The sequence below is a fragment of the Aaosphaeria arxii genome (assembly GCF_010015735.1).
Source record: "Aaosphaeria arxii CBS 175.79 unplaced genomic scaffold BU24scaffold_2, whole genome shotgun sequence".
In the NCBI taxonomy this organism is placed as follows: domain Eukaryota; kingdom Fungi; phylum Ascomycota; class Dothideomycetes; order Pleosporales; genus Aaosphaeria; species Aaosphaeria arxii.
Genome location: NW_022983475.1, coordinates 1,514,913 through 1,527,736, shown reverse-complemented (window position 1 = coordinate 1,527,736; position 12,824 = coordinate 1,514,913). Strand labels below are relative to the sequence as shown.

General features: G+C 48.9%; 5 protein-coding genes across 5 annotated transcripts; 2 read left to right on the top strand and 3 right to left on the bottom strand.

Annotated features, from left to right (window-relative positions):
- Positions 1 to 758: 758 nt before the first annotated feature.
- Positions 759 to 1,698, bottom strand: BU24DRAFT_489090 (uncharacterized protein). Its single transcript, XM_033533602.1, has 3 exons — positions 1,637 to 1,698; positions 1,469 to 1,568; positions 759 to 1,401 (listed from the first exon to the last, which is right to left on the bottom strand). Exon 3 carries the CDS (start codon positions 1,229 to 1,231, stop codon positions 932 to 934), a length of 300 nt encoding a protein of 99 aa, XP_033387390.1. The 5' UTR covers positions 1,232 to 1,401; positions 1,469 to 1,568; positions 1,637 to 1,698; the 3' UTR covers positions 759 to 931.
- Positions 1,415 to 1,698, bottom strand: BU24DRAFT_458764 (uncharacterized protein; the record flags this gene model as incomplete). The annotated part of the gene is made up of 2 exons (XM_033531669.1): positions 1,415 to 1,568; positions 1,637 to 1,698. The coding sequence occupies 2 exons, from the start codon at positions 1,696 to 1,698 to the stop codon at positions 1,415 to 1,417; spliced, it is 216 nt and encodes a 71-aa protein (XP_033387391.1).
- Positions 1,699 to 2,535: 837 nt separating this feature from the next.
- Positions 2,536 to 3,582, bottom strand: BU24DRAFT_458763 (elongation factor 1 beta subunit; the record flags this gene model as incomplete). Its single annotated transcript, XM_033531668.1, has 4 exons — positions 2,536 to 2,556; positions 2,612 to 2,820; positions 2,877 to 3,262; positions 3,503 to 3,582. The coding sequence occupies 4 exons, from the start codon at positions 3,580 to 3,582 to the stop codon at positions 2,536 to 2,538; spliced, it is 696 nt and encodes a 231-aa protein (XP_033387389.1).
- Positions 3,583 to 4,492: 910 nt separating this feature from the next.
- BU24DRAFT_340846 (P-loop containing nucleoside triphosphate hydrolase protein) lies at positions 4,493 to 6,667 on the top strand (the record flags this gene model as incomplete). The annotated part of the gene is made up of 1 exon (XM_033523247.1): positions 4,493 to 6,667. One exon carries the CDS (start codon positions 4,493 to 4,495, stop codon positions 6,665 to 6,667), a length of 2,175 nt encoding a protein of 724 aa, XP_033387388.1.
- Positions 6,668 to 7,425: 758 nt separating this feature from the next.
- BU24DRAFT_341301 (uncharacterized protein) lies at positions 7,426 to 10,777 on the top strand (the record flags this gene model as incomplete). Its single annotated transcript, XM_033523268.1, has 14 exons — positions 7,426 to 7,567; positions 7,618 to 7,728; positions 7,782 to 8,023; positions 8,070 to 8,200; positions 8,250 to 8,658; positions 8,711 to 8,788; positions 8,852 to 8,911; positions 8,962 to 9,245; positions 9,302 to 9,475; positions 9,525 to 9,614; positions 9,666 to 10,204; positions 10,254 to 10,371; positions 10,426 to 10,464; positions 10,513 to 10,777. 14 exons carry the CDS (start codon positions 7,426 to 7,428, stop codon positions 10,775 to 10,777), a joined length of 2,682 nt encoding a protein of 893 aa, XP_033387387.1.
- Between the last annotated feature and the right edge of the window lie 2,047 nt (positions 10,778 to 12,824).

The following is a 12,824-nucleotide window of genomic DNA, read 5'->3' as shown; positions in this document are numbered from 1 at the left end:
GTTCAACGGCCGATCATGCTACACAGCAAGCCAGCCTTTGTCCCTACCAGCCAACATGCTTGATGCTAGTAAGCTTCTGTCAGGACAACGTCCCATGGCCACCGACTGTCTTGGTGCTGGGTCCAGGAAATGGCTTTTGACTTTTGACGTGGAGGCTTTCTGCCGTGTCACTTTCGATGCAGGCTGGTGGCAGAGTTGCGCCTAGGCTAGGAGGCGTATGCGGCTGCGTGTCTGATGCTGGTGGTCACGACTTTTCCCCCCTTCATAGGGTATGGTCAATATGACGATCTTGGGTGTTCAATCGGGTTCATTGCTCTTGACCGGGAAGCAATCGATCTCTCTCGATTGGTGTATCCTGAAACCAGTCGACGTGTATACCACTACCTGCTCACATCGTAAGTCTCGGCCTCTTTCAGCGTATAATGAAGACAGCGAAGGCAATCACATCTAGGCTGGAGAGATGGAGGACCCTGATTCCTTCTCGAACAGGACTATGGTGGTAGTCTTGCTGCCATAGTTATGTACCTTATGGAGGTTCACCAGTCATTCCATCGGTCATATTCTCTGTGTCAGGGGCCTACTATGGTATTTTCCTTCTGCGTTATCGAGGGGCACCGTTTGGCGCTGAGCGGAGAGTTAAATTGGAATTGGCAGTATTTGTGCCAGTTAGCATTTGGCTGCGAGGGAATATATGAGCTGGAATGTGACCTGACTGGGTTGACACTTGGCTAGACGATTGGTAAGTGGTGTCCATTTGAAGTTGTTAAAGTATGAACGGGATGAAGAGTCATAGGTAGTGCAAGGTGTGAATAATCCAGTACATTGTCCGATCACGCTGCCTTCTTATCGACACATCGGTGGAATTTCCGAGAGTTACAGTCTGCACCCCAGACGAACTTGACTTCCTGGGCTGGTGTGAATGGCCGCACATTCAGTACCCTGTTGGCATACCTTGATGGACAATCACTCCACCTAGCATCTGGAGCGGCCGGTTAGTTCTCCACCTGAGGCTTGTAGTTAGTTGCATAACACCTGGTCCATGGGGTAATTGTATGTCGACCTGTATGTAAATCGCGGTTGTACTCATCTTGTTCCCGGTCGGTAAGCCTGGAGTCCTGGTGAAACAGCACACATAAAAAAGAGCCGCGAGCGGTGCGAGAAGAAAGATGGTAGAATTCGGGCGCACTTCGTGCATGTAGTGCACATGGTATAACACATTCCTTGCCTGCATCAAGTCGCCTTCAATGCCTGCCTTCCACCGATTCTACCATTACCCTCCATCGTCCGTCCGAGTAGCCGTATTGTCCATCATTGTGCTCTCGAGCTAGCCCCGGGTTTTCCTGATTCCCTCATCCTCGCTTCAAGCTTTTCGATTCGTTGTGGAGTAAGCGTTCATCGGTGCTGTAGGAATTCGTTAGTTTGCATGCCCTAATTGTCGATCCTTTTCGGATGGGTATTTATAACGCGCCTTCTTGAAGCCGATGTCAGCGCTCTTCTCGCGGAAGCACTGACGGCAGATGTTGAGGCCGTACTTTCGGATGAGACCAGCGCTGTGGGTGCAGACACGGCTGTTGTTCATTGAAGATTAGCAAGGGGTCCTTTCTCAACACAACTTCTTATGCCATTGGGGACGTACCAGGAGCGGCTGCCCTTTCCGTAGGTGCGCGGGCGCGAGTACCAGATTGATTCGTGCGACATGATGTTGGATGTGCGAGAAGGTCGTAGGTTGGACTCCGGCGCGAAATGTGTCTTGTCGTGGTGTCTCTTTTTCTGGTGGGGACTAGAATTGCTTGCGTGGGCTCGCTTAGCTGTGGTGGCTGTTGGAGCAGATTACCTAATATGATCACGTGATTTAAAACCCCGTCTCACATCTGGAGCACCCTTTAACCTTGAGAGCCGGTCGTATCCAATTGTAGAGTATCAACATATTGGTCAGTCATGAAATACCGAATGAATTTGCGAATCAGCCAAGACTTGTACCATCGTTGATTTAGTTACACTTTTCTCATGACCGAGAAGGCTTCCGGACAAAATAGCAATCACAATTCCGAAAATGGTCCTTCGATATACGGTCCGCAGTTTCTACCATTCATTGTGTTCTATGGTTACAAGAGATCATTTGAAGTATGACCTAATAGGTCTGTGGACTTCTTCTGACACATGTATCCCCACGGACCTTGTGCAGTCATGTATAGTACACAGTTGCGAATCAAAATCAATTCCGAAAATTAATTGTTTCTTGATGGCATCCTTTAGGCTTCTACTTGCACTGTAGAAAAGCCGATAGTATGGTCACGTATGATTATGGAGATGCGGTAATGTGTGGGGTCCTGCCAGATCGCGAGGATATTCTTGGTCGTTTTATGCCAAGTTTGTTTTTTTATCATTCATCTAGTCTGCCGCCGCTCGTGTCGCATCACATCCGTTACCCATGCTTGAAAACCCATGATTGTCGTAGCCCAGCACTGACTCGGCTGTTTTGCAATATCAACTTCCTAAAGGTGGAGAGAAGGGAAAATAGACAGATCGCTTGGTCTACAACTTTTGCATAGCAACCTAAGAGTGTGTTAGCGATCTCAACCTTCATTGAAGATTGGGGTTTAAAACTTACAACATCGGTGGACTGGACGTGGTCCTCATCCTCCTCAATCTGCTGCTGGAGCTCATCGAGAGAAACCTTCTCGTCCTCGACGACCAAGTTGATCTGGAGCTTCTTGATACCGAAACCGACAGCTTGCAACTTGTGGGCTCCCCAGACAAGACCATCCTTCTCAATGGCCAAGACGTTAGCGGTAAGCTCGTCCATGTTGGTCTCATCGTCTAAGCAGAGTTAATACACTGGATCAACATAATTCGTAGCTGGCAGAATTCCTTACCCCAGGGCTTGATGTCCAAGGTGACGATAGACTTGGCAGCAGGCTTAACCTTGCCAGCCTTCTTCTTGTTGTACTCAGCAAGGCGCTCGGCCTTTATCCTCTCAGCCTCAGCATCCTCCTCCTCATCGTCGCTGCCGAAAAGGTCGACCTCATCATCATCGTCCTCAGCGGCGGCCTCGGGGGCCTTGGCGGGGTTGACGGTGAGCTCAGCAGACTCGGGACCATAGGCGGTGTACTCCTTGGTGGGGTCACCAGGGAGCGAGGAGAACTCGGACTCGAAGGTGAGGATGTGGTTGTACCAGCGCCATGCGTAGGGGTAGGTCTCGGGGGCGGGGATGTTCTTGAGCTGCTGGAAGACCTTGACGTCGGCCTGGCTGGGGGTGTAGCTAGATGCCTATTAGTCCTGGTTCGACTCATGAAGCAGTAGAAACAGTGGCAAAACAAGATAAGGAAAATTCAGAGGTGCGACAAGCGCTTGGGTTTGTATTCAGATAGCGGGGTCTTAAGCCGCCTCATTAACACGGACCAAAGTTTCTCATCAGGATATCGAGGGTGGTTGCGCGGGTAAAGCGAGATGCGCGAAAGGGAGCGATTTTGCTATTATATATGGAGGGGTACAAACTTACCCAACGATGTAGCTGCGAGTCTTGACCCAGTTGTTAAGGAGGGTCAAGCCAGCGTCGGAGACGAGATCGGTGAAACCCATTGTTGCAAGAATTGATATGCGTGGGAAAGGCGGTTTGGGGGGTGGGTATAATGGAAGGAAGGGGAGTGGTAGAAGAAGGAGGAGGGGCAGGTAAAATGTTCAAAGAAGGTGGTTTTAGATGAGTGTTCGTGTTCGTTGGGTTCGGAAAAATTCTATGGGGGCCTTGGCGGAAAGTGGCGGGCTAACGTCCCAGCCACGTGACCTGAGCCGTCGCGTCTTCCCATCCTTTCCCTTTTTCAATCTTATGTTCGATGGAATAATAATATTAATGAATGAACGAATGCGAGTCGTCCGACTTTCCTCTTGTTTATATATTTACTCCTGAAAAGGAGTCGGGACCTATCCGCGCCCAGTGTCCTCCTCTTACTGACTGACCGCCGCGTCTTGTGTTCGATTCATGTTGGCATCTGTGCGTTACAATGTGATTACACAAGTTAAAAAAAAATTGTTTCCTGTTTGTTGTTCCTTTTCAATCGTCGTACTCCCGTACGTTACCTAGGTTGTACCATCCTAGGCTCCTAGGCCGACTGGTCCGGTCCCTAACGCGACGTAGTTGGTCGAATCCCCTCGAAGCATCGCGGACCTTCGATCTTAGTGGAGTCACCTCACTGGCGCGCCACTCAATCAATATATAACAATGCTTTCCCTGTGAACACAACTGCCCGTTTCCAGACAGCTACCGAAGTAGTATCCTGTTGTAATAATGCTCATCAATAGAGCGCGTCTCGCCGCAAGGCGCATCTCTTCGAGAGACCTGTCCCGCGCCCTTGCTACCCGTCCCCTAACAGCTACTCATGTAAACCCTCAGTACCCACTTGGATTCAGCCAATCGCTGGCGAATCGTTCATTCACAGCAAGCCTTCGCAACTACTCCAATGGCCGACCACACCCGCCTGGCGGAACGCATCGCATGAATTTGGGCGGCGAGCCCGAGAAGCCCGCCCTCGAACAATACGGTGTCGATCTGACCGCGCGAGCCCGTGATGGAAAACTTGATCCGGTCATTGGAAGAGATGCCGAAATACACCGAACAATCCAGATCCTTTCAAGACGAACGAAGAACAATCCAGTCTTGATCGGTGCTGCTGGCACAGGCAAGACCGCCATCCTTGAAGGACTTGCTCAACGTATCATCCAAGGAGATGTGCCAGAGTCTATCAAAGAGAAACGTGTCATATCATTAGACCTTGGTCAGCTTATTGCGGGCGCCAAATTTCGTGGAGATTTCGAGGAGCGACTAAAAAAGGTCTTGAAAGAGGTCGAAGACGCGAAAGGCGGTGTGATTCTCTTCGTCGACGAATTGCACACCCTTCTAGGATTGGGGAAAGCAGAAGGCAGTATCGATGCGAGTAATTTGTTGAAGCCGGCTCTGTCACGAGGTGAGCTTCAATGCTGTGGAGCGACAACCCTCAACGAGTACCGGCAAATAGAAAAGGATGTTGCTTTGGCACGAAGATTCCAGCCGATCCAGGTGGGTGAGCCTAGCGTGCAGGATACAATTTCCATCCTCAGAGGTATCCGTGACCGCTACTCTATCCACCATGGTGTCCAAATCACCGATGGCGCACTTGTTGCCGCTGCGACTTACAGTAATCGCTACATCACCGACCGTTATCTACCCGACAAGGCAATAGATCTAGTGGATGAGGCCGCCAGCGCCCTACGGTTGCAGCAAGAGAGTAAGCCCGATGCGATCCAGCAACTAGATCGACAAATCATGACTCTCCAGATCGAGCTGGAATCCCTTCGAAAGGAAACAGATATCGCTAGCAAAGAGAGGCGAGAGAAGCTCGAAGAAACACTCAAAACAAAGCAAGAGGAGGTCAAGGTTTTGATGGAGAAGTGGGACAAGGAGCGCAGTGAATTGCAGGAATTGAAGAGCATCAAGGAACAGCTTGAGCAAGCAAGACTGGAACTTGAGCAAGCCCAAAGAGAAGGCAATTTCGCCAAGGCTGGTGAATTGAGATACTCTAAGATCCCAGCGTTAGAGCAGAAATTACCGAATGAGGACGAAAACTTGTCTGCCGCTGGACGGAGCGCTGACTCCCTGCTTCATGAGTCAGTGACAGCTGACGACATCGCCAACGTAGTCTCCAAGACAACTGGAATTCCGGTGTCGAAATTGATGAGGGGTGAGAGCGAGAAGTTGATCCACATGGAGGATGCCCTTCGACAGCACGTCCGCGGACAGGATGAGGCACTCACCGCAGTTGCAAACGCCATACGTCTGCAGAGAGCGGGTCTTTCGGGCGACAATCGACCCATTGCGTCGTTCATGATGCTCGGACCTACAGGTGTAGGCAAGACCGAAGTGTGCAAGCGACTGGCAGAGTTCCTTTTCTCCACATCCCAGGCTGTTATTCGATTCGATATGTCCGAATTCAGCGAAAAGCACACCGTGTCTCGGCTCATAGGCTCTCCAGCAGGATATGTTGGATACGAGGACGCAGGACAGCTGACTGAGGCGGTGCGCCGCAAGCCTTACGCTGTTTTGCTCTTTGATGAGTGGGAAAAGGCGCATAAAGACATCTCGACGCTACTCCTTCAAGTGTTGGATGAAGGGTTCTTGACTGACGCACAAGGCCACAAAGTTGATTTCCGAAACACTATCATCGTTCTTACATCGAACTTGGGCGCTGATATCATTGTCGGAGACAGCGCGCTTGACCAACACGAAAACAAGTCCGGTGAAATCTCTGCGAGCACTCGCGAGGCGGTCATGGATGTTGTCAGCTCTTCTTATCCCCCTGAGTTCCTGAACCGCATAGACGAGTTTATTGTGTTTCGACGACTATCGCGCGAAGCACTCAGAGATATTGTTGATATCCGCCTAAAAGAGCTCCAAGAAAAGCTCGACGATCGACGCATCAAGCTCGAAGTACCAAACGAAGCTAAACAATGGCTTTGCGATCGCGGTTACGATCCCAAATTCGGCGCAAGGCCGCTCAACAGACTCATTGCAAGACAGATCGGCAACGGTCTTGCCGACAAGATTATCAGAGGAGAAATCAAAGGAGGTGACGTTGCTGAGGTATCAATCTTGGAAGATGACAGCGGGCTCGTGGTGAAACTACAAAATAGTTGAGCTACAGCCGATTGAACAGTCTGTTGTCGAAAAAGCTGTTCTCAAAAATGATTCGCACTGCGTTCCTTCATTCTTTCAGATTAATGATGATATGATTGTAAGTTTGAATACTTACTGGCTACCTTGTATTTATACTTTTTTGATGAATAATGTATTATTATGTGGACTCGTTGGACGAATTAGCACACCTTCTCTCATGAGCATGGGAATACTAGATAGAAGTGAAATACAGACTCTCGTCTCACGTATGATTTTTCAATTGTAATGACACTGGTGGTATTGCTTCCTGGCTGGAAGAAATGTGTTCGACTTCAAACGGTAAGGTGCTCCCTGTTTCGTACCGTCTGGTTTGCGCCTTCCTAACTCTGTGCCTCACTTCGTCATTTCTATGACTTACAGCCTACAACCTCACAACCTCCAACCTCACATACCATTCATCCACAGGCTACCAGCCACATCATAATCCATTCTATGCTGACATGGCTCCACACAAGAAACCCAAAAGCTACATGCGTAGGAAAACGAGCAATCGATCACTCGCACGACTTGTGGGAGAAAGAGCGCTGCGTGGAAGCAGTACCCAACAAGGAACTTCATCACCGACGCGATCCTCGCCTCAAATATTGGCCATTGATGCAACTCGGAGCCATGAGAATCAGTATCAGTTTCCCGATATCGACCCTGGGGCAAACGCTAGGATGGAACCTTCATCGGATTCGTTACCCCAGAATATTCCTGAAGAGCTAGATAGCGAGGCCATGGACCAACTCAATGAGGTCATCATGGCTATCAATACAGACGGAGTAAGCACAGTGGGATGCTGCTATTATGTTGCACGAGAGGAAAGGCTTCTCTTCATGGAGGACGCGAAATTCGGCGGTATTGATATGGTTGATGCTTGTAAGTGCTCCGTCAGTGTTTTCGTTGCCAGGAGCTCATTCGTTATTTAGTGAAAGTATACATCGAGCCAACCGTTGTTATCGTGTCCAATAAGATGAGCGACGAAATGCTGGAAAAGATCGATCCTGACCATGGCATCGCGATATCTGAAGGAGGGAGCAGTATATTCCACTGGACAACGGGGGCTTTGAACCTGATGCTAACGTGAACGCAGATGGTCGTTTGGATCTGCCGTTTTTTATCGAATTTCGTCCCTCCAATGAGTTTAGCCATGATTTTGGTCAGAGTAAGCTCGCAAGTCTGAACATCTTGAGCGGTGACGGTCCAGGAGTCACTTTCATCGTCCCTGGTGACGTTGTGCCCGCAACGGCGAATATCGCAGACGATTCATCGTCATTTCGACAGCGGCAATTGCTTCGTCTTGCTAGTTGGATTAGTCTCGATAGTCATCTTTCGGTAAGTTGATTCTGTCTAAATGACAAATCCTCGCTGACCTGTCAAGGTTGGATGTGCAGGGGCTTTGCTTGCATACGTTCAACGCAGGCGTGCGATAGCATACTTACCTGGAGATGTAGCGGCAAATGCAATGTTCCGAATTTCGAGTCTAGAGATGTTTAGTCTTCGCGATATCATGTATTTTTGTTACTGATTCCGACGCTGGAATATAGCTGACTGCATTTAGGTTTGTCAATACTGATACTCTTCACTCTTTGCAAATTCTTGGCTCCGAGGCCCACCCAAACTCTCACAACCAAGGTCCGACGCAAGCTACATCTGGCTCTAAGGAAGGGTTGTCAGTGTATGGGCTGTTCCGAAATCTAGCATGCACACCTCAAGGCAAGTGCCTCCTTCGGCAGTACTTCCTTCGACCTAGTCTCAACATCGATATCATCAACGAGAGACTCGACGCCATCGCCACCTTCGTCAGACCGGATAATGATGCGATACTGGATAGCCTCATTCGAGATCTGCGGCCTATCAAGAACATACGCACTATCCTAATCAACTTGAAAAAGGGAGTGGGCAGTGCAACAACTGGTGGTGGAAAGAGTAACATTTTGTCGAAAACTCTTTGGATCAATGTTCGTGAGGTTTGTCGTGACTGTTCTATTGTAAGCCACAAGTGCTCAGTAACGTTTTTAGTTCGCTTTTCGAACACTCAAGATCAAAGACACCTTCAATGCCATGCTCGAAAGCGAGACGCTACCCATCAGAAGAAAGGTAAAAATGAGTCCAAGCAGTCAGGTCCAACTCTATATGATTCTTTGTTGATACCATTGCCAGGTTCTTGAACATTTTGTTGGGCCTCAACTGTGTCAACTTGGGAAGCGCATCAACGATATTGTACGTTCGCATAGGGAAAAAGTAGTCAGTGCCTTCACTAACATGCAAAGATCGATTTTGATAGGTCCGAAGATGAATCACGCACCATCATTCGCGCGGGTGTCGATGAAGAGCTCGACCATATGAAGCGGACATTTGATGGCCTAGGATCTTTGCTGGCCGAGGTTGAACGGAAATTGGCCGAAGACATACCTCACAATCTTCGCCAGACTCTCAATGTGATATACTTCCCTCAAATTGGATTCTTGACGACGACCCCTATAGATCCCGAAACCCGCGAGGTAGTATATGAGGGTGGGTTTGAGAACCCTTGGGAACGAATGTTTGCTACAGAGTAAGAGCTCAACTGAACACTCTTACTCATGGACATCACTTAATTGACAAACATAGGGACCAGTGCTATTTCAAGAACAGCCAAATGCGTGAGATGGATGACCATTTCGGCGACCTATTTGGACTCATCTCTGATCGCGAGATTGAAATTTGCCATGAGCTTACTCAGTATACTCTGAAATATGAGGGTTTGTTGACCACGACGTCAGATATCTGCAGTGAGCTGGATAGGTACAGTGAAAACTTGATAGTTCCAACGACTGTTCCACTAATTTTACAGCCTTATTGCACTAGCACGTGGAGCCAAATTGTACAGTCTTTGTAGACCTGATGTGTCGATGGATAATAGTATACGCATTAGGAATGGCCGGTAGGGTATCCGCATGACATTCATTACCCGCATTTTATTTACACCTGTTAGCCACATACTACAAGAGCTCACAGTACCCTCTTTCGTACCGAATGATACTCAACTGTCTGGGGGCGAGGGAGATGAAGGTCTGGGATCTGAAGGACGGCCTACTTCGATTGCTTCTAATTGTCCTGCTTCTGCCCGCTGGTCAAACTCAGAGGACAGTGAAGCAAATATGGTCATTTTGACAGGCCCTAACTACTCCGGAAAAAGTGTGTATCTCAAGCAGGTTGCTTTGATTGTCTTCATGTCACACGTTGGGTCCTTCGTTCCTGCAGAATCTGCGGAGATCGGGCTCACTGATAAAATACTATCACGAGTCACCACTCGTGAGACAGTCTCCCGAACTGGAAGCACCTTCATGATTGATCTTCAGCAGATCTCGCTTGCTTTGAGTCTTGCTACAAGAAGGAGTCTGCTTGTGTTAGACGAAATCGGAAAAGGAACTGATTCAAGCGATGGGGCAGGGCTCGCTTGTGCGGTCCTTGAGCATCTTACGAGTCTAGGACTAGAACGTCCAAAGGTGGTCGCAGCAACACACTTTCATGGTGAGAGCGCCAAACAGATATCTGAAAAGTCCTGATAGCTGATCGGCAGTAGAGATATTCGAAAGCGGCATATTTCAACCCAGGCATAAGGTTTCTTTCGGACACATGGAAGTGCGTGTGAATCCGGAGGCTCGGGTTACTGAAGATCAAGTCACGCACCTATACAAGTAAGGAAACCCGGAGCGTATTAGGGCTTAAAGGACTAATTAGAGGAACATTAGTTTTCGTAAAGGAAGGAGCAATTCAAGCTTTGGCACTTGGTAATTTCAGTATCTATATTCTTTAGGCTCACATTAATGGTCTTCTAGGTGTGCTGCTGCAAATGGGGTTCCTTCAGAGATTGTTCAACGTGCTGCAGATCTTACCACTCTTTCGGCCAGAGGGGAAGACCTTGTTACTGCATGCTCTACAATGCCGGAGTCAGAGGTGGCAGAGCTAGAAGCGGCAGTGAGTATCCTCCCAGCTTGCTGTTATCTTACTGCTCAACACAGAGAGACTAGGAGAAGATTGCGCGAGCCTTTCTGCAGGCCGAAGCGAACCATGATGCACATGACCTACTGCATAAAGTTCTAGGGGACTGTGAGCATGCTGGTGCTGAGTTCTAGCATTATGACAATTGGGCGATAGAGATCTCCTTGAGTCTGACGGCTATCTTTCTTCGTCTGCTGCTCCATTGAATCTGTTCACGCTCGTCAGAAGGGCGACCAAGGCACAGGTGATGTCTCCACAGCTACCATTGCTCGGATGGAATGGATGAGGTGGGATACGAAAATAGCAGAACATCTACTGGCGGTGTACGGACGGACAGTTACCGCTCCCTAGGTGATCTAGTCTCGCATTCTTTGTGACAGATTCGAATGTCCGGACATGTGAACCTAGCAGCTATGTGGATTGGTTCTTGAAAATAGTTCGAGATGATGTGATAAGGATTTCATCTCTCAGGCATTGCTTTTGTGTCCCAGTATGTCCCCACCATTCGTTTAATGGTCCGTAGGCGCCGAGAGGAGAGCTAGCCGGTAGGCACAGTGTGATATGGAATATGGACCATTCACGGATCAAATCTAGCATGGGGAATGCAAGAGACCGTTTAAGGCCGGCTGTGATTGATTGACGTAGTGTAGAAAGGATGTCGTGGTAGTATGCAAAATGTATGGATGTCTGAGGTAAGCCTAGTGTGAGTGGAGGTTGCGCTTTACTTAGCACACCCTGGATACACTTCATCCCGGGAGATCGACTGTGAGCCAGAGTATTGCCCACCTGGAGTTCAGCCTTTGATTGAAGTTGCGGAGGTGACGATCTACTGTGCTATCCGAATTTCTATTCGTCGGGCGCCCGTTGGCACCCGGTAGGCCATGACCGTTTTCGGATTGCGACGGGACATATATACACAAGTATAGGGAGTGCTGTGGAGGAAGATAGTAATTCGTCCGCGGATGGGTTTGAGATCGCTGGATTTTGGTGGGACAAACCCTCTGAATGCTGTGAAATGCACTTAGAAAGTGACCATCTCCGATCACAACGCATGATGATATGTCGTACCTGGTAGTTAGACCGACGCCGCGACGGGATTTGAAGAAGCACATCCATCATTTGTCGCAGGCCTACGATTATGGTGAGTAGTATATGTACCTACCTCCGCCCTGCCGCATTTTCGCTCGTTTCGCTACTCCCCCGCCTTGTGGCGACAGCCCACTTATGCCGTCACCTTTGAATATTCGTCCATGATAGAGCATCCCACCATATATCACCGCGAATGCCTTCATACCTCCTAACGCTTCGTTCTTTCCTCACACTTACTCTCCATACCTCTCTCTTCCACACGCACACAAGCTCTCTCTCGCTCCACGACTCGGTTGAGTTATGCTGCTAGCACTGTATCCTGAGGTGCGGCATTCTCTCGGCTCGGTGTTCAACATTTCGGACATCCTTAACAAAGGTGGAATGTCGCGAAAGAGCGAACATTACTTGATTGTCTTTCTGAAACACTCATTGCAGGCTCGAAGACCGAAGCTCCTATGGCAAGCTGGCTAGTGCTGGCTGGCGGCCCTCATTCGTCGGCCCTCATGTCGTTGTAACACAAGTTCCCGAAACGGACAAACGACTTGGAGCATGGAATGAGTTCCCCACGGCCCAATACCACGAGTACCGAGGCTCTGTCGACACAATAGGCTGTTGTCATTACCTGCTATATGACTTCTATTAACGCGTGTACTTTGGCTTCGGTAATGGCGATTGGCTTCGGGAAACGTTCAATCTATCTTGTCGGCATTAGCTCATGATTGGGCCACGGCGACGACGATACTCCACATTGCAGTCTTCTGTCAAGGCTTCACGTCGATCGATTATATATCCTGCGATTTTGGAAAACAAGGGTTCGAGAGATTCAAATATTAGAGACTGGCAAGAAATCACCTCTGTAATAAGCAATCTGTCTGACGTTGCTGACACTGAGTTGACGTTCTCTATGTGGGTAGACTCCCCCTTCCCCCTGCATTTCCAACCCAACGTCCATGAATCATTGCTACTGGTAGGGCTGAGCCGCAGCTATTCCAATCTGACCGCAGATACCGCATCTCATTTCAATGACCTGCACAGGTACACATGCCATCTTGAAGGGATA

What these genes read in the sequence shown, in the direction of transcription:
- BU24DRAFT_489090 (XM_033533602.1), bottom strand. Translation starts at nt 1,231, where the DNA reads ATGCAGGCAAGGAATGTGTTATACCATGTGCACTACATGCACGAAGTG.